We start from the raw sequence: 26,437 nt of genomic DNA on the forward strand, positions 1-26,437 counted from the left end.
TTCTGTCTTACGCTGATCTTGCCCAATCTGCATCTGTGAAGATTTCTACTTCCTTGGTTTCACTTTTTTTGAAGAAAAGTCCTTTACCCAGAGAACCCTTGTGGTACTTGAGGATCTTATACACAGCATCTAGGTGAGTTTTTTTCAGTGAATGCATGTGTTGGCTTATCACACTTACTGCAAATGCAATGTCGGGTCTGGTATGCGATAGGTAAATTAGTTTACCAACCAATCTCTAATACCTTTCTTTTTCAACTGGTATTCCACATTCTTCTACCCTCTTTACAGCTTCAATCGGAGTTTCACTAGCTTTGCATCCAAGCATGCTAGTTTCGGTTAGGAGATCAAGGATATACTTTCATTGAGAGACACCGATACCCTTTTTTGATCTAGCAACTTCCATTCCCAAGAAGTACTGCATTTGTCCCAAATCTTTAACTTCAAACTCAACAACTAGGACTTTCTTTAATTTTTCCATCTCCACTGTATCATCTCCAGTTGGGATTATATCATCAACATATACTATCAGAATTGTTTTCTTACCACTTTCAGACTATTGGAAGAACATAGTGTGATCTGATTGCCCTTGTCGATATCCCTGATTTTTAATCACTTTTGCAAACCTGTCGAACCATGCTCTAGGAGATTGTTTTGAGTCCATACAAGGACTTCTTGAGTTTGCATACTCTGTTTTCATCACCTTTCTTACTGAAACCTGGTGGTATAGTCATGTAGACTTCTTCTTCTAGCTCGCCATTTAGAAATGCATTCTTAATGTCGAGTTGCTGTAGTGGTCAATCTAAGTTAGCTGCCAAGGAGAGGAATACCTAAACTGTGTTCAATTTTTCCATTGGTGCAAATGTCTTCGTGTAGTCAATGCCATAAGTCTGTGTAAACCCTTTTGCAACGAGTCTGGATTTATAACGTTCAACTGTCCCATCAGCTCTATATTTCACTGTGAAGACCCATTTACAACCAACTAGCTTCTTCCCTCTCGGAAAATTCATAACGTCCCCAAGTTCCATTCTTTTACAGAGCCCACATTTCCTCCCTGAAGCTTCCCTCCATTTAGGAATCTCCAAGGCTTCCTGGATATTCTTTGGAATTTTTATACTATCAAGGTTAGAAGTAAAAGCACGATATTCTGTAGACAGGCTTTTGTAAGACATGTATTTTGACTTGGGATATTGAGTACATGATCTGGTTTGTTTTCTGACTGCAATGGGTAAATTGATGACATCAAGTACAGGCTTATTAGAAGGGAGCTCATGACCATCTATTACCTGATCGGGATTGGGCGTAGAATCATGGTTGCTTGGAGCTATCACTGGTTCCAACTCTTTTGGGGCCTCAGGTATGAGATTCTCCCTGTTCTTTGTGTTTGGCTTTCTTGAGTAAACAAGTATTTCTGTCTTGTTTTTCTTTTCTGCGTCTCCCCCTGAGGTTAAGTGATCTTTTGTACATGGCAGGTCAGGAAATGATGCAATGGTAGACTCAGGAAATGATGCAATGGTAGACTTAGTGTATGACACGGATTCATCAACAGAGAAATCAAAGAACCAATCTTCACTCCATTTCTCTCCCTGAAGAGAGGGCTTTGGGAAGTAAGGAGTGGTTTCAAAGAACGTGACATCAACGCTAACAAACAATTTTTTTGTGACAGGATCATAACATTTGTAGCCTTTCTGAGTAGGAGAGTAACCAATGAAAATGCACTTAATAGCATGAGGTTCCAATTGATCCTGAATGTGAGCATGAACATAAACAAAAGCAGTACATCCAAAGATTTTCAGAGAGAGATTGGAGTGGAGCCGAGTGTTGGGAAACCATTCCTGGAGTTTCTAGAGAGGAGTCGCAAAAGAAAGAACTCAACTAGCATTCAATTAATGAGATGTGTAGCTGTTAAAATGGCATCGCCCCAAAAATATTTTTTCATATTTGTAGTGAACATCAATGCCCGAGCTACTTCAAGAATATGCCTATTTTTACGTTCAGCAACCATATTTTGTTGAGGGGTATCCACACAAGAACTTTGATGAACAATTCCATTTTCTTGAAGATAATGTCCCAAGATATCATTGAAATATTCCGTACCATTATCAGTAAGTAAAATTTGAATGTGAGTTTGGAATTGTGTTTGAATCATGGAGTAAAAACTGGCAAAAATAGAACGAACTTCAGTTTTATCTTTCAACAAGTAACCAAACAAATACGAGTATGATCATCAATAAAAGTAACAAACCATCTTGTGTGAGTGCAATTAAGAGAGCGTGAGGGCCCCCATAAATCACTGTGAATCATAGTAAAGGGTCTGGATGGTTTGTTTGTGGATTTTGGGAATGATTACGTTGGTGTTTTGCAAGTTCACAAATCTCACATTGAAGTTCAAAAGACGTTTTATTTGAAAAAAATGGAAGGAAATAAACACCTTAGATATTGAAAATTTGCATGACCCATACTAGAATGCCATAACAAAATTTCACTATCCCTAGAAGTAGATGCAGAATCACAAATAGCTGTTTTACATTATTCACTCACATTTGCCTCCTCAAAGTAGTAGAGTCCCTCACATTCCTTAGCACTGTTAATCGTCTTCCCCAATGATAGGTCTTGAAAAACACAATGAGATGGAAGAAATTTAGCAGAACAATTGGAGTTTTTAGTTAACTAGCTAATGGATAGTAAGTTGCAGGATAAATTAGGAACATGAAGAACGAACTCTAGTATGATGGAGTTAAGAGAGTCGGATATTCCCTTTGCTTGTGACAGACGAGAGTGATCCATCTGCAATTTTAACTTTGAAATTTCCAGCACAGGGTGAATATAATGAGAAAAGATGATAGGCATCGGTGATATGGTTAGAAGCACCAGAATCAATAATCCAAGGAGTTTTGGATTTAGAGGTTATATTCAAGGCTTGCAAAAAATTACCTCTTTGGGCTAAAGAACCCAAAAAAGTGTTTGTGGAAGACGAAGCCGTACAATAACTAAACGAGGTCTAGTCGGCCGAACTACGTAAGCCCTGCCTCAACATTTTCCAATCAATAAAAGGCTTTGCCTCGATGACTTTGGGAACGGGGATGGAGATGCGACGGGCCTTCTTATCTGGCTTCTTCAGCGACTTCTTGAGGCTTTTCTCTTCTTGCTTGGCCAGGCAGCAAGCCTTGGCCTTGCGTGCAGCGGCCTCGGCACGCTTCTCGACATCCTAGTTGCGCTTCTTGGCCGTACGAGACTTGGTGCCCTCAGCGTCGTGCTAGTACTGCTCTGCCTTCTTGCGAGCCTTGCGGTCCTTGTGGTCGGTCTCGGTGGCGCTCTTTCGAGCTCTCGCCGCTTCGGCTTTGCTGTTCGTGCCCATCTTCTTGAGATGGATCTCCGACCAGGAGTCCATTGTCAACGATTAGACGAAGTTGTTGTGACTCATGGTCTTAAATTTCCACAAAATTGTCGAAATTTCCGTCGAAATTTCCAATTTTCGCCACCCTCGGAATCGAAATGGCAATTGATTTCCATCTTGCATAATTTCCGTCGAAATCTCAACGTATCATCCGAAATTTATTGAAACCTCAAAATTTTAGCGAAATTTGTCGAAATTTTAACTATGCAATGAAATTTTGTTGAAATTCAAACGAGAGATTCAAGAGTGAAGTGAAATTTCTCTTTTAATTTATTTTATTGAAACAAAAGGTTATCACAAGTGCTTTTGAAATTATATGAAAAAATAAACTTATAGTAATATTTTATTTAACCATTCATGTCTAAATTACAATATTTGTATAATAAATAATTTTTAAATGATTTATGAATTTCATTTGCATTAACTGAATATGTTTATTGTACATTATCTTACAAGCATGTTTGATACACATACTATTTTATGACTTTTCCACTTCATACAAAACATAGATGCATTTAATTTGTAATATATTAGTCTTAAAACTTATATTATTATGTTTGTTAACCATTTCTAAAGTTTCACAAATAATTTCATGCTTTACTACTAGTTTCCGTTATTTTTTCAAATCGAAATCGAAATTTCCGTACTTTTGGAGCTTCTAAATTTGAGTCGAAATTGAAATTTAAGACCTTGGTTGTGAGCAACGAGGCCGCAGTGCTTGCCAGAGCACTCGAGACACATGAAGACGTCGTACGATACTGACACCCATTGCGGGTTCTTCTGCGAACAATCGACGCAAATCTTGTTCGCCAGCTGTGATTGGAGTTCTCCGAGTTGCTGCGATGCCGCCATTGGACCCAATCCGAGAGACCCCACAATGGAGGTGGTGTCAGAGTCACCATCGAGAGTTTCAGAGGAGCATGAACCTCTGCTGTTGACGGCGCTGTCGGCTATTGCTAACTAAGGTTTAGAAACCCTAACTCTGATACCATGAAAACAGAATGGAATTTCTATACTTCTTCGATTGAATATTTTGTACATCCCAATCTTACAATATATAATACAATCAAGGATTCTAAATAAGTAAATAATCTCCCTACAGAATAATATACAATCTTCTACATTTACTACTTTCCTAATTTACTCAATATACCCGAGGATACTCGGGATTTCAACAGAAATAATGCTACTGTGGTTGGATGAAAGAGTCACAAATTGCTGCAAACATGATGCTTCACAGAACCACCAAGGTTGTATGGGATGATGTTCAAACTCTTTTTTTTTTTTTTGCCTTGTATGAGTATGAGAAATTTCAATTATGACCATGAAGGTAGTGCCATCAATGAGTATTACAACACTCTAAAGGGTATGTAGGTCTCAAGGTCTTAAATTTTGATTTAGACTAAAATTTTGAGGCTACAAAAATTTCAATGGAAATTTTTATGTCATATAAATTTTGATTTCGATTCTAAAGGCTGATGGAAATTACACTGTCCATTGCCTCTTAATCATCTTAATATTTGAACTAACTAGTTGATAAATATTGACTTCATCCTACTATTCTTCAAAGTAGTATGTACTCATGTTAGATTACCACTTTACCTAAATGTATATCAAGCTTTAACATTCCCCATATGTGGACAGCTAGACAAATGATAAATAACATCCACTAAAATGAATAAGATAATTTCTAACCACCACACAATAAATGTAAATAGAACTAGAACTCAGGATCTCCTGGAAACCATAGCTCTGACACCATGTAAGATTACCAGTTTACCTAAAAACTTCAAATGTTAGGTCGTGGCCAACAATATATATCAAGCTTTAAAAACTCATTGACCTACCTTCGTGGTCATATTTGAAAAACCTCTCATATAGGTTAACACCACAAGTTTGATTTTTATGATGTGAGAAGCCTTCATGAAAATCATCCCATACAACCTTAGCTGTTCTATGAAACATCACATTCCCAGCAGTTCAGGCCACCATTCTATTTCATAACCACAAAAGCAGTATGCCATTCTCTTTCACCCAATCTTTAAATTCCTTAGTCTGGACACATAGGAGAATGTAGCACTTAGATCTACACATGTACTGCCTAAAGACCTCAACAAGTAGTTAGAGGATTTAACCAGTTGAAGCATCAGGAGTGAACGACACAACAACAATGCAGAATCAGGCAGCCCACAGTAGCACAGAACAACATTTCACAACTTCAAAGATCTAGAACTTCAAGAGCTTGCTGTCACCAAAGAACTAAAGTTACAATATCCTTAGAGGAATCACTTGACCAAATTAAACAGGGCGGACCACAAGAAAGTAAAAAGCAAAGCACCCAAGTCCTTGGTTTGAATTTTTTTCTCAAAGCCTTTGCCAGACATTTGCACTCCCATTCTAGCCATTGCCAGTTATGATGATATGATCAACATACACTACTATAAGTACCACACATATCTCCATTTTTTCGGAGCAAAGACCAATGATCAGACTTGTGAGTAGCACTTGATAAAGTCAAATGCACAAACCACCAAACTAAATTTGTCAAACCAAGCTTGAGGAAACTGCTTAAGACCTCAAGGGCCATATGCAACCTACATAGCTTACCATCATCCCCCCGAGCAACTTACTCACCACCTGGTATAGGGATCAATAAAAATTAAATACATGAATAGAATTTAACTGAGCAATAAGAGAGATATCAAAATAATTGATGCCATAAATTGGGTCTACCCCTTGGCAGTGAATTGAACCTTTGTTCCTTTGATAGAGCCGTCAACAAGACATTTGATTGTGTAGACCCAATGACACCTAAACAACTCCTTATTAGATGGAAAATCCATATGGCCTAAAAAGACTGCTTCTGGGGTCTCTTTCCTATGTCTACAACCCCTACCCGCATTGGTTTTGCCATCCTTTCTCCCCTCATTTTTCAGGCAACTCGTAAGAATCAGGCACTACCCATTCTATCTACGCAAGTCCCATGTACCTTGAGTGGTTAAGGCATCCATTGCATGCTTCCACCTAGGGTTAGTGAGCAGTACAAGATGTGAGGAAGGGATAGAAACAAAGGATATAGACTAGGCGAAAGAATGGATAGGACTAGAAAGGTGAATGACTCAAGCATAAGAAGGATTAGCAATTAAGGACTGCTGAGTACATGTTTGAGTACTTTTCCAATGAGCAATAGGCAAATCTAAGTTACACTAGGATGGATCTCAAGAACCAGTGAGGCGAAATAGTGATGGGTAGAAGAGGCAGCTGCATGGTGGTAGTGACTAGTGAGGTTTGTGCTTGCTCTTCGTCATTCATAAACTCGTGGTTTTTTCTCCACGTCAATAATTGATGGATTGAGAATAGGAGCAGAGGTTTTCTCGAGAAGGATAAAGGTAGGAACAGTAGTATCAACACAAATACCTGATACTCTTACCTTTGCCATGACCTTTCCCATGATTGCCATGTAAAACTCATCCTCATCCTCCAACACTTCCTGTACCAAGTGCTAACCATTGTTGAACTATCAATGAAATCTTGAGAAAAAGATTGAGAGCCATCTTTGCAAAGGATTCTAGCATGTCCTTCATTCGTAGATATATGGATTTATTAGAAAGAATATGATCAGATGGGTTGAAGCTTGTGACTCAAGAACTTGCCCCTTTCCACTTAATCATCACAACGTTGGAACTACTTGGTTGCTAGATATTGAGTTCCTCCTACACATGGTCACAAACTTGTTGAAATTTCCTCCGAAGTTTTCACTTCTACCATGCTTGAAATTGAAATGGATATTCATTTGATAAAATTTTCATTCGAAATTTCACAAATCATTCAAAATTTATTGAAATATTGAAATTTCAACAAAATTTGTCAGAATTTTAACTATAAACTTTTTTGGAACTTCAAATTTAAGAATCAAATCCCAATTAGAAATTTCTCTCAAAATTGTTTGCCTTTTTTTTTTTTTTGGAAAGTAAACGTCATTACAAGAAGGTTATGAATTATAGCTTTAAGACTTCTGAAATTAGTTCCAATATTAAGATGATTAAGAGGCAATGGACAGTGTAATGGCCTTCCAAAAATTTGGGTCGGAAAAAACCATTCCCATAGAAGAAAATCTAAAATCTATCAATGGTTTAAACTGTTCTGAACAAGGTCTTAAATTTCGATTTCAATTCAAATTTTGAAGCTCCAAAAGTATGGAAATTTCAATTTCAATTTGAAAAAAATAATGGAAATCATTAGTAAAGCATGGAATTCCTTGTGAAACATTTGAAATGGTCAACAAACATAATAATGTAAGTTTTAGGACTTATATATTACAAGTTAAATACATCTAGGTTGTGTTTGAGGTGGAAAAGTTGTAATATAGCATGTGTATATTTGTAAGATAATGTGCATCAAACATATTTAGTTAATACAAATGAAATTCATAATTCATTTAAATATTATTTGTTATACAAATAATGATAATTTAAGCAGAAATTGTTAAATAAAATGCTATTGTAAGTTTATTTTTGCATATTATTTAAAAAGCACTTGTAATAATCTTTTCTTTAGATAAAAATAAATAAAATCTATTAAGAGAGGAATTTCACTTCACTCCTAAATCTCTCATTTGAATTCCGAGGAAATTTCAACAAGTTTAGCTAATTTTTTTAGATTTCGATAAATTTCGGATGATTTGTTGAGATTTGAATGGAAATTATGCAAGATGGAATTGACTGCCAGTTCAATTCGAGGATTACAGAAACCAGAAATTTCAACGGAAATTTAGACAATTTCATAAAAATTTAAGACCATGGTTCTGAAGCAACATCTTAAAAGCTCCACTCAGCACTCCCTTAATCCCAGCATTCTGGGTTGGTGCTATTCCACCCAAGGAATGTCCTAACTTGTATATTTTCATGACTCATCATAAAGTGCATTCTGCATTTTACCTTGGTTATCAACTACCAAAACCCTCCTTTTCTGGGCTACCAGTTGGCTGTGTAACAGGGAAGATACAAAAATTGTGGATGCTACAATTATTCAATTCTAAATATTTCCATGTTAGAAAGTATGGGTCCTCATGCATTATCACCAAAATTCAAATAAGCATAACAATATAGAGCAAAACAATGAGTCATAAGTAGATTTAGGCATCTGGCCGCTAAAGGCATGCAAGAATTGATTTTATAAAAATCACTCACCTCATGTAAGCTTCTTCCTTCTAAGAAATCTTGGTTTGTTTGATCCAAGCAACCAAGCCAGCCCATGGTCGGGCTGTACTTTTCAGTTTCAAAGAATTCATCCATTTGAAAGAAATCATTATTACTTTGGCTCCCTTCAAGCTTGCCTACATCACTTATTGGCTTCACATTTTCGCTAGGAGCCTTGGGTTTGAGGGATAAATCAAGCATAAAATTTGTTTTGTTGCAAACAGAAACCAAAGACCTAATATTCATGCATCTGTTGCCATCCTCTATGCTTACTTCACTGGCAACAACATCATTACCAAACCGCCAGCAAGCAGCAGGTGCAGCATAATTTAGCCTGACAGTAGTCCAAGGCCCTTCCCTGGTGGGACTGATATGGATAAATCCAGATTTTCTGTCACCTATAAAAGACTGCTTACTGTTTTCGAGTTCAGAACTAGGTGACAAGATAATGGCACATCTTATTTTCCCACACAACTTCTTAGATTGATCTCCTTCAATAATTTTCTGCAGGAACATTTACAAAGTAAGCATTCCAGTTGCTAAAGAATGCTGCTTTAATAGTCAACATAGACAAAAGAAAACTATATGTGTCAACTCTTCTAAGATTGAATAATAATTATTGAAAAAATGAAAAAACAAGAACTAGAACAAGAAATAATGAAAGATGATATTCACCATAGATTCTGTAGTCAACAAGTCTATCCAACTCAGTTCGTTTAAATAATCATAAGAATATAAGATGTCATGAATGTTTCTTGCCATCTGCAGCAAAGGAGCTGAAAAATATCCAATGGGATCACCTATAAAATCAAACTAACGTTAGCTATGAGCAAAATGCATGTTAATTTACAAGTAGTGTTATACATAATAAGAAACAACTGTCTACAATCAAACCACATCAGTTAGTATCAATACAACTAACTTCATGTTCATATGAGTATATAAATTTTTGCAGTAAATTTAAATAATGCATGTTAATCTGCAAATAGTGTTTATACAGACATAGGAAGAAACAACTGTACAGTATCAATGTCTAAAAACACATCAATTAGTAACTTAGTATCAACGCAACTGCCTTTGTGTATGTACCAATTTATAAAATGATGCAAAGGTCTATTAAATATTCTGAAAAAAGTAACCATAGTGAAAGTCCTGTAAAAAATCCTTCTTCCATTATATCATCACCCTTCGTGACTACACATCCTTGTAGTATTCAAATGGTTGGACAGTTCAATATAGTTCCAAAAAATAAAAATAAAAATAAAAAGTAAAGATCATGATATGGGTGCCATTTTCTGATAATACTTGACAATTGATTTCATATAACACAGGACTAAAACAGACAGCACTGCGCACAACTGAATGGAAGGATGAAAATACCTAAAAAAGTCCCAACCAGGGACTTCTAATTTAGGATTGATAAAGGAGAGAAGTCAAGAGAAAGCGGTAGGAGAATTTCAGCGGTATCGATGAACAGTTGAGATAAACAGTGACTGAAGAGTAGGGATAAAAAGTAATTGCAAACACTGACCAAAGATGAAGTTCAAGCATTGAAAATCAAAGCCTGCTTGGGTACAATGTCGCAGACTGAGGATGTATTTCTCTTCCTCTCTCCCCCTCTCCCCTGATTCCTCTCTTGCGAAACCAAGCCTCTCCACCTCTTGTGCATATGGTGCTACGGAGCCTCCTGTTGTGGGTTAAGACGTACCAAATGATGCAGATCAAAGGAAAATCCTTCAATCTGTGTTTGGACAAGATCAGGGGATCCCTTCTTTACTTGTGGTCAAGAACAACGTTGTTCTTAGTAGATGGGTCAGGTATTTGGAAGAGGCTGCATCATGGTTTGCTGATGGGTTTTTGGTCTTTGGTTGAAAAGATAGGGGTTTTCAGAGTACCATGCAATATTGGCTGTTGAATCAGGTGCACAAAGGTGGGAAATTTCTTGGTGTTAGGGTTGGGGTGGAAAGGCAAGAGATTTTCAGTGTTCATTCCTGGTGGCACAAAAAATGAGGGATGGCAAAGCTTTGCGAGTGATTTCTATGAGTTAGCTAAGGAGTTCTTGAAGGATTTTGGAGGTGTGGCAGTAGACGGCCCTTCACGTACCAGATCGAGGAGTCAGGTGGTGCTGAAGGCAATAAAAGCAAAAGGGTCGCGGTTGTCAAGATCCTTATGGAAATCAAGCTATGTTGGATGGAAAAGAAGAGAGGTGCTGTAGGCGTGGAGGTGCACTTCAGATGAAGGAACCTGGGGAGAAGAGTTCATCACAAACCAGCTGGAGTCGAATGAGAAGGAAGCTAGGGTTCCAACAGGGGCTGCGTTTCTCTCACAGGCAACTAGGGTTGCGTTTAGAGGAGAGGTTGTGAGAGGTGTGGGCCAGGTGGTATATTTCTTGTTTTGGACCTGGCTTATCTTATTGAAAAAAGAGGTACATATTTTTTTAATCTAAATGGGCCATTTATATGAGCAGGCCTAAGGTTTTGGTAAGTCTGGGATGGGATATAATGAGGAGTCTAAAGGAGGTTCTCATTCTTTGGGCTCCACACTGAAGGATCATGGTGGTAGTTAGGCTGTTCGTTGGGGAATTGGGGATCCAGGTAATTCTTTGCCGGATTCCAGTAAAGGGAACGCCCAGAGTTCAGTATCTAGAATTTAGGAGATGGGCAGTGGGAAGGAGGATTTATTCCCTTTAATAATGGAATCCATTCCCATCTCCAGAAATGCAAGTTATTAATCAAGATGAATGAGCTTCGGATCAAACAAAGGATTTTAGCAATTTAGAGTCAAAACTAGATTGTGGTGTTAAAAATGCGACTAGTCTTGAAGAAGGTTTGAGGGTTTAGAAGGTGGGGGGAAAGGAGTTAAAAACCAGAAGCTGCTTTGGGTGGGATTGCTGATGTTTTTTTTCCTAATTATGACAGATTTGAGGGAAATAAGGTGCATGCTCATCAAAAGGTGGCTTGTACGGGTGCTGAGATGAGGAAGGTCTTTGAAGAGGAGAGAAAATTCAGTTCAACAGTGGCAAAGTTTTTAAAAAGGGATTCTAAAAGAGAATTTAGAAGTAGAAGAATCTTGTAAAAGAAGTTTGGGCGTAGCAATGGGGCAAGAAAAGAAAAGGAGGTTAAGAAAAGAGGGGATTTTTCAAATTCAGGAAGTCATGATATTAGTGAGTTTGACTGTTGTGGGGGGTGTTGTTGGATGAGATTTGAAAACAGTATGGGTATATTTCTAATTCTTGAGATGAAGTGGGGGATTTATCTTATGTTCATCCTCCCTGTTGAAAGGTTTGGATGGAGTGCCTATTTTTCATCATGATGGGTTGGCTAACAATTTACAGCGTAGGGATGGAATTTTGCCTACTCCTGTGGAGGAGATCCCTAAGGACTTAGAGGCTCAAGATCTTTTGGATAAAAGTTGACTCATATTGGAGAAAATGAATTGTGCTTGGATGGTGACAAAAATCAAAAGATGAAGGGTCAAATTGAATAAGAGAATTTGGAGAGTTCGGAAAATTATGATGAAAGGGTTAGAAAAGGGGTTTCCTGGTTAATATTGTCTAGTTTTATTTTGTGATCTTGTGCTTTTTTTTTTTTTTATTTCTTTTTACTTTTCTCGGTTCTTATTTGGTGGATTCCTTGTCCCTGCACTTGTACCTTCCTTTTTGTCTATCTAATATAGATTTTTTTTATTGTCCAAGAAGAAAACAAAAAATGTTGCGAACCAGCATGATCTAGCTTGATTATGAGAATTAGGGTTAAGAGTTTGAAAAAAGAAAAGAAAGAAAAGAAGATGACAGAAGTTTCAGATTCGAGAAGATGCTTCCATAGGGGGGGGGGGGGGTTACAACGATTCTCTCTCTCTCTCTCTCTCTCTCTCTCTCTCTCTTCCCCTCATGATACTATCCCTCTTCAGCTATTGTGCGTTCAATGCAATGAAGCTTGGTCTAGGGTATGACAAGCTGAGTGATTCAAATCGAAGGAAAATCCTTCGATCTGCATTTGGACAAGGGAAAGGGGAGTTCTTCTCTGCTTGTGGTCGAGAAGAATGCAATTCGCAACAGATGGGTAAGGTTATTGGAAGACGCTGTCTCATGGTTTGCCGAAGTGTCAATTTCTGGTCTGATGCAGAGGAATTTCTGAGTTTTCGAAAGGGTATTACAAATTTTTGGCTATCGATTAGGTGAATGAAGGCAGGAAAGTTTATGGAGTTGGGTTGGGCTGGAATCGTAGGGGGTTTTGAGTTCATTCCTGGTGCGTGAAAGTTGAGGGATGGCAAAGCTTTGCAAATGTGTTATGTTACCTGGCAAAAGAGATTTGAAAAGAAGTGGGTGAAATAGGAGCAGAAGGTAAGCCACGCTTCAGATTGTGAAGGCAGGCCATGCTGGAAGGTAATATAGATGCAGGCGAGAGTTGTGATCATCAAGCCCCTTCTGGAGGTCGAGTTATGGCAGCCAGGAAGGAAGATAGGTGCTGTATGTGTGGCAGTGTGGTTCAGTTGAACATGGATAAGCTTCCAAAATCAGCAGCAATTGCTGTTAATCAGCCAGTAACCTCAGCTGTTCAATCAGAGAAGAGTGTCCACTCAGTTCTAGGCCTCAGGCATCTGGGGAAAATGAGACGAAGAATATAGGACCGGGAAGCTTTGTTTCTGTTTTGAATCTGGGCCAGGTAATTGAGAAAGGAGCAGTGTCTTTTTTCACCAAGTTTGGCCAAGTTATTGAACAGGCCCATAGTCTTGATAAGAACGGATTGGGCCATCCTTTGGAAACTAAAAAGCTTTCTTCTGAGTTGGGCCAGTCTCAAATGGATCATTCTTTTAAACAGGCCCATTGTCTGAATAATGTGGACCAGGCCCAAGAAGCTGGTTTAAATGTTCAAGAAAATGTTCAGTGCTCAAATAGCACCGAAGAGGTTCCTTCCAATGGAGTTTCAAAAGACAAAGGCTGTTTGGCTGAGATGGCTGGGAGTGATGGATCAAAAAGAGAGCACTTGCCTGAAGCTGTTACGGAAGGATCCCCTCAGATTGAGCAGAAATTAATAGAAGTTGGAGATCAGGTTGAGGAAGAACAGAAGTTTTCTGCATTTCAAACCCAGAATTCTCGCATTATGACGTAGGCAGACAAGCGACAAAGCAGGTAAGCTGTCTTCCAAGCAGATTCTGGATACAAATCATATCTTGCAATGTTCAGGTTCAAAGCAGATTGGCCAAGAGGGATTGCCATATTCATCAGAAAGCGGTAACAGTGCTGAAAAGGTTAAAGAGAAAGAGGCGATGAAGGAGAGTCTTGCTTCAAACAATTCTGGAGTTTTGGTCAATGTTTGTGCTCTGGAGAAAAGGATGCTACAGCAAAGGTTTACATGGGTGATGGTGTTTTGGGTAGGATATCTGATGCCTCAGACCTTAAGGCAAAGGGATTTAAGGGTCCCAAGGTTTATACTGGTCGGGAGATTGTGCAGATGGGTGCGGATATGAAAAAATCATTCGAAGAAAAAAGAGAGCATTCTGGTGACGTAGTGCCAAAGATTTTAAAAAGAATTTAGAAGAAGAGTTATTTATTATGGAAGACATAAATGTTAAGAAAAAGACAGGCAGTTCTTGTAACGGGATAGCAAAGGAAAGGAGGTATTGAAAAGGGGGGATTTCTCAGATAATGAAAGTGATGGTCTACGTGAGTTTGATTGTGGTGAGGGTTTACTATTAGATGAAATTAGGGAACAATGTGGATATGTTTTTGACTCCAGTGATCGTCTATGGGACTTATCCTATGTACACCCATCCCCATTTGAAGGATTGGAGGGGGTCTCTTTATTTGAAAATGACAATTTGGTTAATGAGCTGCAGCATAAGGATGGTATTTTACCAACACTAGTGGAGGAGATCTTAGGGAAGGATCTTGAAGTTTAAGATCTCATGGATAAGTTGGATTTAAAGTTTTGTGATCTTGGGGGAAATGCAGTGCGTCTTGATGGGTGTATAAACAAAGCTAAAAAGGGTCAAGGGGAGTTAGCTAGCTTGAAGAGTTCAGTGAACTATGAAGGGAAAGGATTGAAGAGGGGGTCCCTTGTTTAGTTGTTAATTTTTATTTTTTCTTTTTCCTTTGTATTTTTACTTTATTTTATTGTTTTGGGATGGACTTCTTGTCCACTCATGATGTAACTTAACTTTCTCTATCTAATATACAGCAACAACAACAAGCCTTAAGTCCCATTAGGTGTAGTTGGCTACATGAATCATTTTCCACCAATTCACCTGATCGAGAACATTTTCCTTTATTAGATTAAGGACTATTAAATCCTTCCTGACTACCTCATTCCGAGTTATTTTAAGCCTACCCCTACCCCTTTTCGCGTTAAAAACAATAAATAGGCTTACGTTTCAAATGCCCAAACCATCTAAGCCACCCCTCCCTTATCTTGTGTTCAACTGGTGCTATGCCTAAAAATTATTGCGTATATGCTAATTTCTTACTTTTATCTTTTAATGTTATACCACTCATCCACCTTAACATTTGCATTTTAGCAACTTTTACTTTTTGTACATGTTGTTTCTTAGGTGCCCAACAAGCTGAACCATAAGGCATAGCTGGCCTTATAGTCGTCTTATTAAACTTTCCTTTAATTTTAAGGGCATTCTACAATCACACAACACACTTGATGCACTCCTCCATTTTACCCAACATATTTTAATTCAATGTACTACATCTTTTTCAATTTCCACTTCTGTTTTCATAATAGATCCAAGAGATCGAAATCTATTAGTGCTTATAATTTCTTGATTATCAAGTTTAATCTTCTCTCCACTACTACTGCTTATATACTGAAATTACATTTCATATATTCTGTCTTATTCCTACTTATCTTAAACCCTTTAGACTCTAATGTGGCTCTCCAAAGTTCTAGCTTAGAATTCCATTCCTCCCCTACTATCATCAATCAACACGATATCATCTGCAAACAACATACACCAAGGGATCTCATTTTGGATATTCCAAGTAAGTTCATCAATCAATAAAGTAAAAAGATAAGGACTCAAAGTAGAACCTTGATGTACACCTATTGTGATCAGAGAATCTTTAGGCTCCCCTTCAACAATTCTACCACTAGTCACAGTATAGCTATTGCATACCCCTTCTTTTCTAAGACCCACCAAAGAACTTCGCTAGGTACTCTAGAATATGTTTTCTCTAGGTCAAAAAAAACCATATGCAAGTCCCTCTACTTTTTCCTAAACTTTTCCATTAAACTTCTTTGAAGATAAATAGTTTCTGTTGTTGGTCTCCCAGGCGTAAAACCAAATTGATTTTCTGAAATCCCTATTTCCAGTCTTATTCTATGTCCAATTACCCTTTCCCATAATTTCATCGTACGACTCATAATCTTATTCCACGATAGTTATTACACTTTTGAATATCATCGTTGTTTTTGTAGAAAGGTACTAACATACTTTTCCTCCATTCTTCTAACATTTTCTTGGTTTTTATAATAGTGTTGAATAGATTATTTAACCAAATATTTCCTTTATCATTGGTCTTCAATTTCCATGAAATTATCAAAAATTCCATCGAAATATTTGCTTTCTGTCACCCTTGAAATTGAAATGGCGGACGATTTCCATTTTGCATAATTTCTGTGGAAATTTTGATGAATAATACAAAATTTATTGAAATCTCGAAATTTTAGCGAAACTTGCCGAAATTTTAACTATAGAATGCAATTTCCTTAGAATTCAAATGTGATATATAAACACAAAGTGAAATATCTCTTTTATTTTATATTATCTCTTTTTTATTGAAACAAAATATTATTAGTTATTACAAGGGATTTTTAAATTACATGAAAAATTAAAATTTCAACAACATTTTATTTAACCATTCATACCTAAATTACTTTATTTGTATAATTAATCATATTTAAATTATTTTTGAATTTCATTTATATCAACCTAATTTGTTTAATGTACTTATATATGTATTATAGTACAACTATTGTACCTCATACTAGATGTATTTAATTTGTAATATGTTAGTTCTAAAAGATACATTATTATGTCTATTAACCATTTCTAAAGTTTCATAAAACAATCCCATGCTTTATTACTAATTTCCATCGTTTTTTAAATCGAAATCGAAATTGAAAATTTCTGTACTTTTGGAGCTTCGAAATTTTAGCTGAAATTGAAATTGAAATTTAAGACTTTGCCTTTATCCCCTAAACATTTCTGAACTTCAATTGGTATTTTATCTAGTCCTACATATTTCCCACTTTTCATTTTTTTAATGTCATCTTAATTTCAAGGACTCTAATTTTGCAAATAAATCTCCTATATTTAGTCTTCTCCTCATTTGTGGCATCCAAGTTCAATCTTTCATTTTGGTTTTCATTAAACAACTCATCAAAATCTTTGTCACCTTTCTTTTATGTCTTTTTCTCTAAGGCATTATCATTCATGTCCTTCACAATTTACATCACCTAAATCTTAGCATTTTGCCATATTTTATATCAGTTTCTTTTTGCCTTAATGACTTTTTGGACTTCTTGATCCACCACCAACTTTCTTCACTACCCAAGTATCTTCCTTTTAACTCACCTAAAACCTCTTGCATTCTTATGATAGAACTAGCCATTTTATTCCAACAGCATCTACATTTACCTTACCCCGTACTATCCAATCACACTCCTTAATCGTTTTAACTTTGAATATTATTATATTATCTCCCATCAAACTCCACCATCTAATCCTCTTGTGTTGATTTATATTACTCTCTCTTCCATTTCTTGATATATATACTAGGACTCTATGTTGTGTAGCCAAACTTTCACTTGGGATAATTTTACAATCCTTACAAGATAAACAATCCTCGTTCCTGGTTAATAAGAAATCTATTTGGCTTTTTATGATACCCACTGTTGAAAGTTATTATGCATTCTTCTCTTTTTATAAAACAAGTATTCAATATAAGCAAATCGTAAGACATGACAAAATCTAAGATTGTATCACTGACCTCATTTTTATCTCCATATCAATGGCCTCCATGTATCCTCTCATAACCTATATTATCCTTTCTAATGTGTCCATTCAAATCAGCTCCTATGAATGTCTTTTAAGACAATGGTATCACTTGTAAAATATTATCCATATCTTCCCAAAATTTTCTTTTAAGATTGTTTGCTAAGCCTATTTGGGGAGCATACGCACTAATGACATTCACCATCTCTAGGCCTAATGCTATCCTGATTTTCATGATCTTATCCCCTTTTCTTTTAACATCTACTACATTATCTTTTAGGTCTCTGTCTACAATAATTCTCACCCCATTTTTATTTTTCTCTTTATCAGTGTACCAAAGTTTAAATCTCGATTTTTCAATTTCTCTAGCTTTCTCTCGTACCCATTTTGTCTTTTGAAGGCAGATTAAGTTGATTTTCTTTCTAAACATTATATCCACTATTTCTCTATCTAATATACCTTCTTTCGTTATGAAAAGAAAGAAGTTTCAGTTTGGACAATGATTCTCACAGGCCATCCAACTAATATAAAGTGCTGATAACAAAAGTATGCCCGAAACAGAAATATAATCGTGTCCTACCCCACTGCTCTAACCAGAGGCTCTTGCACATAATCATCAATCATCGCAAATAAAAACTGAAAACCTATTACCATCTGCAAAGGAAACCCAAAAATTTCACACCTGTTCTCTGCAGATGACCTTGTGCTGTTTGGTGAAGCAAGCAAGCAACTATAATTCAGGTCAATTGTCATGGTAAAATTCTTGCAACAGTTTTGTGGATCCCCAAGAAGTCTCAACTATTTGTATTTCAGAATGTGCATTATAAGATGGTAGATGTGCTCAGCGGAATGTGTGGAATTCCTTAACATACAATCTTGGTAAGTATCTGGCAGCTCCACTGCCCATTTGTGGTCACCAAAGAAACTTATGCTCAGACTCTAGAAAAAGTCAACTGATGCCTAGCTGGGTAAAAGTCAATCAACAATCCGACAAGGCTGGAAGGCCATTGTCTGATTCATTTAAACAATGCGAACAACCAAAATCCGAGGAATTTCTTGGGAACCCAGAAAAGCTGACAAAAATTGTGTGAAGAAATTAAAGTGGAAATAAGAGAAGATTCATTTAATCAAGTAAGAGCATACAAAAAAGAAGACTAGGATTATTCCATGAAAGGCTTAGCCTGGAAAAGCTTTGGCAGAAGTTTCATAATGATTCCCCAACCTTTAGATAGAGATTTTAAAATCCAAACACATGAAAAGATGAAAAATCCTTAGAAGACCATCTAGCTCCAGATTTAACATCCAATGACTACTAGGAAAGATATAGCTAAAAGAGTCCTCCTTGGACCAAATTGCCACTACAACTATCCCTAACAATGAGAAGGGGCAGAAAGTAACTGATTACCAGAAAAATAAAGGGGAATGACACCTAGAAACTACCTTACCACAGAGACATGCCTCAAACTCTGCTCAGCTTGGTGTCATCTGACATCCAATGAGGAAGATTTGAAAAGTCCTGGCATCTGCTGAAGTTGCCACCAGAACAGTTTTACATCATTGCTAACAGTGTCTTGGGACCAGAACTTGCAACCAAGGAAATGGGGAGCATCTGGAAGCTACATGCCGGACAGGTAGTTAAATACTTCCTCTGGATGGCTATGATTGGTGGGCTGCTCATCAATAGTGGAAGAACAAAGTAGCCGTTAACAACGTGGAACTTTTTGCAAAGATACTTTGCATGTCTTTCATAATTGCCTGGATGCAAAGAGGGTTTGGTTTCATTTTCAGAGAAACAAATATTGACCAACTTTTTCTCCTGTAAGTCGAAGACTGGATGTCCAACAATCTTAATGTGTAAAGAGCAATTATCAGTGGACACCAGGACTGGCCTATAATTTTTATTTAGACAGACCAGAGCAGGTCATACTCATGCAGCCATGCAAGTAAAGAAGGCACTAAGAGCACTGAGTAAGGACTTAAATTTCAGAAATATTATCAAAATTTCAACTGAAATTTTAAGTTTCGTTGGGTACAGTCACTATCAAATACTTTTTCAAAAAAAAATTGACAGAAATATCGATATTTTGGTAGATTTTCATGGAAATTTTGGTAACTTCTGATGGAAATTTCAAAATTTTCGATAAATTTGGCAGTATAGCTCAAATTTTGACAGAAAATACTTGAAAGAAAGCAGAGTTTTGAAGCCTTAAACTACGCATACCTTATTACTTCACCCTTGTTTTGAAGCCCTTATTATTATTATGCCATCTCACCCTTGTTTTACTATTTTTTCCCACCCAATTACCAATTACTCCTTACCCAATTACAACACTCACCCAACTATTTCTCTATGGCTTTATTATTATTATTATAACTGTTCCTTACTGCCTTGCTTGCTTTGCGGTATGCAACTTATATACCCTACACGCTAAAAGCTTGTCATGTATGCATTTTCTAATTTTAATTATGCACAATCATCTATTTTCATGTTCCCCAAAGTTCCATTGTAAATTTCCATCATTTAATAGAATTTTCCGTATTTCTTTAAATCGAAATTGAAATAAAAAAAATTTGTCAAAATTTCTGTAAATTGACTGTCAAAATTTCCAACAAAATCAAATTTTAAGTCCTTGGAGCTAACAAAAAACATTTAACCTGGCAGAAGATCTTTATGCGAGGCAAACACCTCCATGATTACGATCCAAGGGGGATGGGCAGGAAGACATATTGAAGTGGCCAGAGAAACACCAGGAATTGCGATTGCCGGTGGTTTGATGAGGGATGAAGGATGTGGGTGCGTGATCAGTTTTCAATACAGTCCATCAAGACAGCCTTTGCTGCTGAATCGTGGGAAGCTTCTAATGGATGGAGACATGCTTTGTGCACAGGTTATAGGAAAGCTATAGTGGACATGGATTCATTGATAGCTATTTGCGCTCTGAAGGAGACCACCATGAACATAAACACAATGTCATTAGAGCATGCAAAAAGGATAGAAATGAGTGGATCTACAATATCAACAAAATTATTGAGAAGGGAATCGACATGCCAACTGGTTTCGACTCCAAGCACAATGTCTTCGGCACAACACCTTATGGGATAAGCCACTGCTTACAGCTGAAATTGCAAGGGCTATTATGCCCAGAGTCTGTCATTTGCATTTTGTTGTAAAGATAGAGATAGAGGCAGCAGTTTTCCTAGAGTCTTACATACAAATCCAGTGCTATCCTCTTATACAACAACAACAACAATCAAGCCTTAAGTCCCACTAGGTGCGTCGGCTACATGAACCCTTTTCTGCCAATTTACACGGTCATGGACAATTTCCTCCAACAAATTCAGAGTTATTAAATCCACATACGCCATCTCATTCCAAGGTGTTTTAGGTCTATCCATATCCCTTCTACGACCCCTCACAATAGCTAGCTCACTCCTCCTATGTTGTATAATCCCAAACCATCTGAGTCATCCCTCCTTTATCTTCCACAAGAGCTACACCTAACTTACTGCAAATATGTTTATTTTTTAAGGTTATACCACTTATCCACCTTACCTTCTTATCTCGACAATTTTTACTTTTTGGATATGTCGTTCCTTAGTCTATCAACATTCTAATCCATATAGCATTATTAGTATTATAGCTGTTCTAAAGAACTTTCCCCTTTTAATTTAAAGGGTATTTTACAACCACATAGCATGTTTGAAGCACTTCTCCATTTTACCCAACCTGCTTTAACTCTATGCACTACGTCTTCTTCAATTTCTCTTTCAGCTCGTATGATAGATCCAAGGTATCGAAATCAACTAGTGTTGTCGATTTCTTGACCCTCAAGTTTAAAATTTCTCAAATATTCCTTCTAATATGACTAAAATTACATTTCATATATTCTAGATTCTAAAGTTCCTCTCCATAATTCTAGCCAAGGTCTTAAATTTCGATTTCGACTCAAATTTCGAAGCTCCAAAAGTACGGAAATTTCGACGGAAATTTGATTTCAATGTCAATTTCAATTTCGATTTGGAAAAAATAATGGAAATAAGTAGTAAAGCATGGAATTCTATTATAAAGCTTTAGAAATGATTAATAGACATAACAACGTAAGTTTTAGGACAATATATTACAAGTAAATACATCTATGCTGCGTATGAGGTGGAGAAGTTGTAATATAATATGTGCATCAAACATATTTGTAAGATAATGTTTATTAAACATATTCAGTGAATCATTTAATACAAATGAAATTCATAAATCATTTAAATATTACTTATTATACAAATAATGATAATTTAGACATGAATGTTAAATAAAATGTTGTTGTAAGTTTACCTTTTTCATAAATTACAAAAGCACTTCTAAGAATCTTTTGATTCGATAAAAACAAATAAAATAAATTAAGAGAGAAATTTCACTTCAATCCTAAATCTCTCATTTGCATTCTAGAGAAATTTCATTGCATAGGTCAAATTTCAACAAGTTTCACTAAAATTTCGAGATTTCAATAAATTTCGGATGATTCGTTGAAATTTTGACAGAAATTATGCAAGACAGAAATCGACTGCCATTTTGATTTTGAGGGTGACAGAAACGAAAAATTTTGACAAAAATTTTAACAATTTCATGGAAATTTAAGACCATAATTCTAGCTTAGATTCTACTCCACCCCAAATTTCATCAATCAAGACAATATCATTTGCAAACAACATACACCATGGAACCTCATTTTGGATACTCTTAGTAAGTTCATCCATCACTACGGCAAAAAGGAAAGGGCTAAAAGTAGATACTAGATGTACACCTATTGTGAGTGGAAATTCCCTAGCCTCTCCACCTGTAGTCCTATCGCTAGTCATTACTCCATCATACATATGCTTAAAGAAATCACTATACCTACTACATATGCCTTTTTCCCCCCCTTAAAACCCACCATAGAATTTCCCCAAATATCCTATCATACGCTTTTTCCAAGTCAATAAAAACCATATGCAAGATCCTTTTCTTTTCCCTAAACTTATCTTGTTATCCATTAATCTTCTTACAAGATATATAGCTTCTGTGGCAGATCTCCCAAGTACAAAACTATTGATTTTCTAAGACCCTCGTTTCCAACCTTGATCTTTGTTTCCTCCATTCATTTGGCATTTTTTTAGTTATTATATTTGTATTCAATAAATTAGTTAACCATATAATTCCTTATCACCTAAGCATTTCCAAACTTCAATTTGGATGTTATCCAATCCTATAGCTTTTCCATTTTTCATCATTTTTAATGAAAACTTACCCTCTTTCCTCTTTTTGTTCGTCTAGTGGCTAATGCCTTAAGTACGATGCTTGATAGAGCTATGATTAGAGGCTTAGTGAAAGGCCTCACATCTTCAATTTGCTAATGATATTATCTTCTTCTTAGAGGATCATAGGTCATCTTTTGTTAATATTCTGGGGATTATTTATATTTTTTAAAGGGTTCAATGCTTAAGATTAATTTGGGGAAGAGTGGGTTTGCCACTATTAATTTGTCACAGTAGCAAGGCAGGGAGTTAGCCTTGGAGGTAGGTTGGGTTGCTTTGGATTGTTCGTGATCTTATTTAGGAGTGCCTTTCGGGGGTAATCCTAGATCCACTAGTTTTTGGACCCTATTATTGAGAGAGTAGCAAAGTGATTAGATGGTTGGACGGGTGCACTTTTTTTTCTTTAAAAGGTAGGAATACTGTCATTCAAGCTTATCTTTCTAGAATCCTACTATCTTTTTTTTTTTTTTTTCTATTTTCAAAATACCTATGGGTGTGGCAAGTAGGATCGAGAGAATCATGAGACATTTCCTCTGGTAAGAGATGGGGGATGTTAGGGATCATTTGGTGAGTTGGCGAGTGGTGTGTCGGCCTAAATAGGAGGGCGGGTTGGGTCTTGGTAAATTGGAGTCTAAAAACACGACTCTCTTGGCCAAGTGGCGTTGGTGGTTTCCTTTAAAGGTCTCTTCCTTGTGACAAAGTTATAAAAAGTAAATTTGGACTTGATGGGTATGCATGGGACACCAATTCAGGTCTTAGATGTTCATTAAAGAATTCGTGGAAATCCATCTCTTATATTTATTCCCTTTTTATTCCCCATACGAAAAATTTATATTTGCTAGGGTCTATAATATTCGCTTTTGGAAAGACCTATGGTTGGGGAATGTTGTATTGTCCACCTCTTTTCCTTGCCTATTCTAACTAAGCTCGAAACAAGAAGGATCTATTTCTTCTTTCATTGTGGAACCAAGTAGTCCTTTAACTTCTTGGGATTTTTAGTTTAGGAGACAACTAAATAATAGGGAGATGGAGCAGTTATCCTGCTTGTTAGTCTTGCTAAATAATTGTTGAGTCTCTTTGGAAGCTGATAGTCGTACCTGATCCTCGGATCCCTCGAGGTTTTATTCCTACAGATCTTTTTGTGAGTTTTTGACTAGCTCTGGTTTTCCTTCTCCACAATATAAAACTATCTAGAAGGCCAATGTTCCCTCTAAAATCAATACTTTTATCTAGATGGTTGTGCTTAATCGGGTCAACACCAATAACTTGCTACAAATTGAAGACCTTTAAAGGCTCTATCTCCGAACAAATGTGTTCTTTGTTTTAATTTCTCTAAAAATACTTCGCACTTTTTTTACATTGTGACTTTGCTCAGAGGATTTGGAACAAGTTATTTAATTATTTTGGGGAATGCTAGGTTTGTTCAAAGACAATGGAGGAGTTTTTGGCAATTCAGTTTGCTGGTTTTGGCAGGAAAAAGAAGGGTAAGAAGTTATAGATTTGTGCCTTATTTACTGCCCATTGGGGTTTGAGGATGGAACAAAACACACGCATTGTTGCTGGGAAGAAGTTGTCTCTTTTACTGGTTTGGGAGAAGATTCTACATTTGGCTTCTCTTTGGTGTGTGGGTAACGGGAAGGGGGATGCGTTTTTTGGATGTTCAACGTAATTAGCTTTCCTTGTTGAAATGATAGGGCTTGCTGATCTTTTGGGTTGTTCCTTTTGTTTTGTATTTCTTTATTTTCCCAAGGTTACACAGAATTGTGAAAGGAGATGCTTTACTCTCTCCTCCTTGTACATTTACATTCTACATCCTCACTTGTGTATTTTACATTAAATGAATTTCTTTTGTAATCAAAAAAGCAGCTGCCCCATCTTTCTTTTATGTCCTCTTCCATACCTAAGAAAATATCATCCTCACTTTTTATGTATTTTACATTATCTAAGTTCTTGCTCTTTCTTTCTCTAAATTTAGAAGGTTTAAATATGTCTATTTCCCCATATTTTGTGTCTAATCTAGCATATAAATTATTAAATTATCTATGTTTAGCTTCACTAACGACTTTTTTGGTATCTTTTCTCACCTCTTTATACTTTTCAAGCTTTTCGATGTTTATAAATTTTTGCAATGTTTTATACCAATTCTTTGTCTTTTCAGCTTATTGGACATCTTGATTCCATCACTAACTTTCTTTGTCCGAGAATCTTCCTCTTGATTCACCTAAAACTCTTTTGCTATCTTTTTAACAAAGCTAGCTATCTTGCTCCAAAGAGTGTGTGTCTACACCATCCTCTATTGTCCAATCACATCTTTAATCATTTTATCTTCAATTTTTACTATGTTTTCTCCCTTTAGATTCGACCTCCTACTACTCTTGCACTGATTTCTATTATCTTTCCTCTTCCCTTTTTTAACATACATGCATCTAGCTCAAACTCTATGGCGTATAGTCAAGCTTTCACTTGGGATAACTTTACAATCCTTGCATGATAAACAATCTACCCTCGTAGTAGAGAATTATTTTGTTCACTCTCGAAGGTTATTAAATGTTTTTCTCTCTTCTTAAAGCAATTATTCCTTGTACTAAAATCAAATGGCATGGCGAAGTCTAAAATCATATCCCCATACTTATTTTTATCTCCATTTCTAGGTCCTCCATATATCCTCTCATAACCATTATTATCCTTTCCAATTTGTCCATTCAAGTCAGCTACTGTGAATATTTTCTCAGTCCTTGATATCCCTTGTATAATACTGTTTAGATGTTCCGAAAATTGTCTCTTATGGTTTTTGCTAAGCCAATTTGAGAAGAACAAGCAATAATGAAATTTATAATCTCTTGGCCTAAGACCATCCTGATTTATGTGAGTCTAACCCCAACTCTTTTTACATCCACAAAACTATCTTTTAAGTCTCTGTCTACAATGATTCTGACCCCATTCTCATGTTTTTCTTTTCCATTGTACCAAAGTTTAAATCCTAATTTTTCAGTTCCTCTAGCTTTCTCCCCTACCTATTTAGTTTCTTGAAGGTAGATTGCATTAATTTTTATTCTAATCATTGTGTCCACTTCCTGCATGCAATTAGTTGTAAGTGTCCCTATATCCTAAGTAGCTAACTGGTTGATAGATGTTGAGTTCATCCCACATACCCTTCGAAGTGCTATAATACTCACTAATGGACCGACATTGTTGGTCATATTTGAAAAACTTATCATACATGTCAAAAACACAAGTTGGATTTTTATCTTGAGCGAAGCTTTCACAAAGAATATCCCATACGGCCTTGGCTGTTCCATGAAACATCATGTGTGCACCAATTCAAAGCTCCATGCTATTGCACAACCAGAAAAGCAATATATCATTATCTTCCCTCCAATCTTCATAATAATCTTCGGAGTCTGGAAATGGAGGAGAATGCAACAAATACTCAAGACTTCGCTTTCATGTTAATATAAACACACACTGCCTGAGAACACGAGGTAGTTGGAGGATCCAATCAATTTGATGGTTGTGATCTGTGTGTTAACAGTATCAGCAGATGCTGTCTCTATAG

General features: G+C 36.5%; 1 protein-coding gene across 4 annotated transcripts in view; it reads right to left on the reverse strand.

Moving 5' to 3' along the window:
• LOC131164992 (uncharacterized) overlaps positions 1-26,437 on the reverse strand; it is a 221,741-nt gene that overhangs the window by 50,937 nt on the left and 144,367 nt on the right. For all 4 annotated transcript variants that reach the window (XR_009139382.1, XM_058122576.1, XM_058122575.1 and 1 more), the window contains exons 45-46: positions 9,268-9,392; positions 8,584-9,096 (exon numbers count right to left, since the gene is read on the reverse strand). Coding sequence is in view for 3 of the 4 variants with exons in the window: in XM_058122576.1 (XP_057978559.1) it covers positions 8,584-9,096; positions 9,268-9,392 (638 nt within the window). In the remaining variant the exon portion in view is untranslated. The remainder of the gene's footprint in view (positions 1-8,583; positions 9,097-9,267; positions 9,393-26,437) is intronic.

The sequence above is a fragment of the Malania oleifera genome, chromosome 9 (assembly GCF_029873635.1).
Source record: "Malania oleifera isolate guangnan ecotype guangnan chromosome 9, ASM2987363v1, whole genome shotgun sequence".
NCBI classification, from domain to species: Eukaryota; Viridiplantae; Streptophyta; class Magnoliopsida; order Santalales; family Ximeniaceae; genus Malania; species Malania oleifera.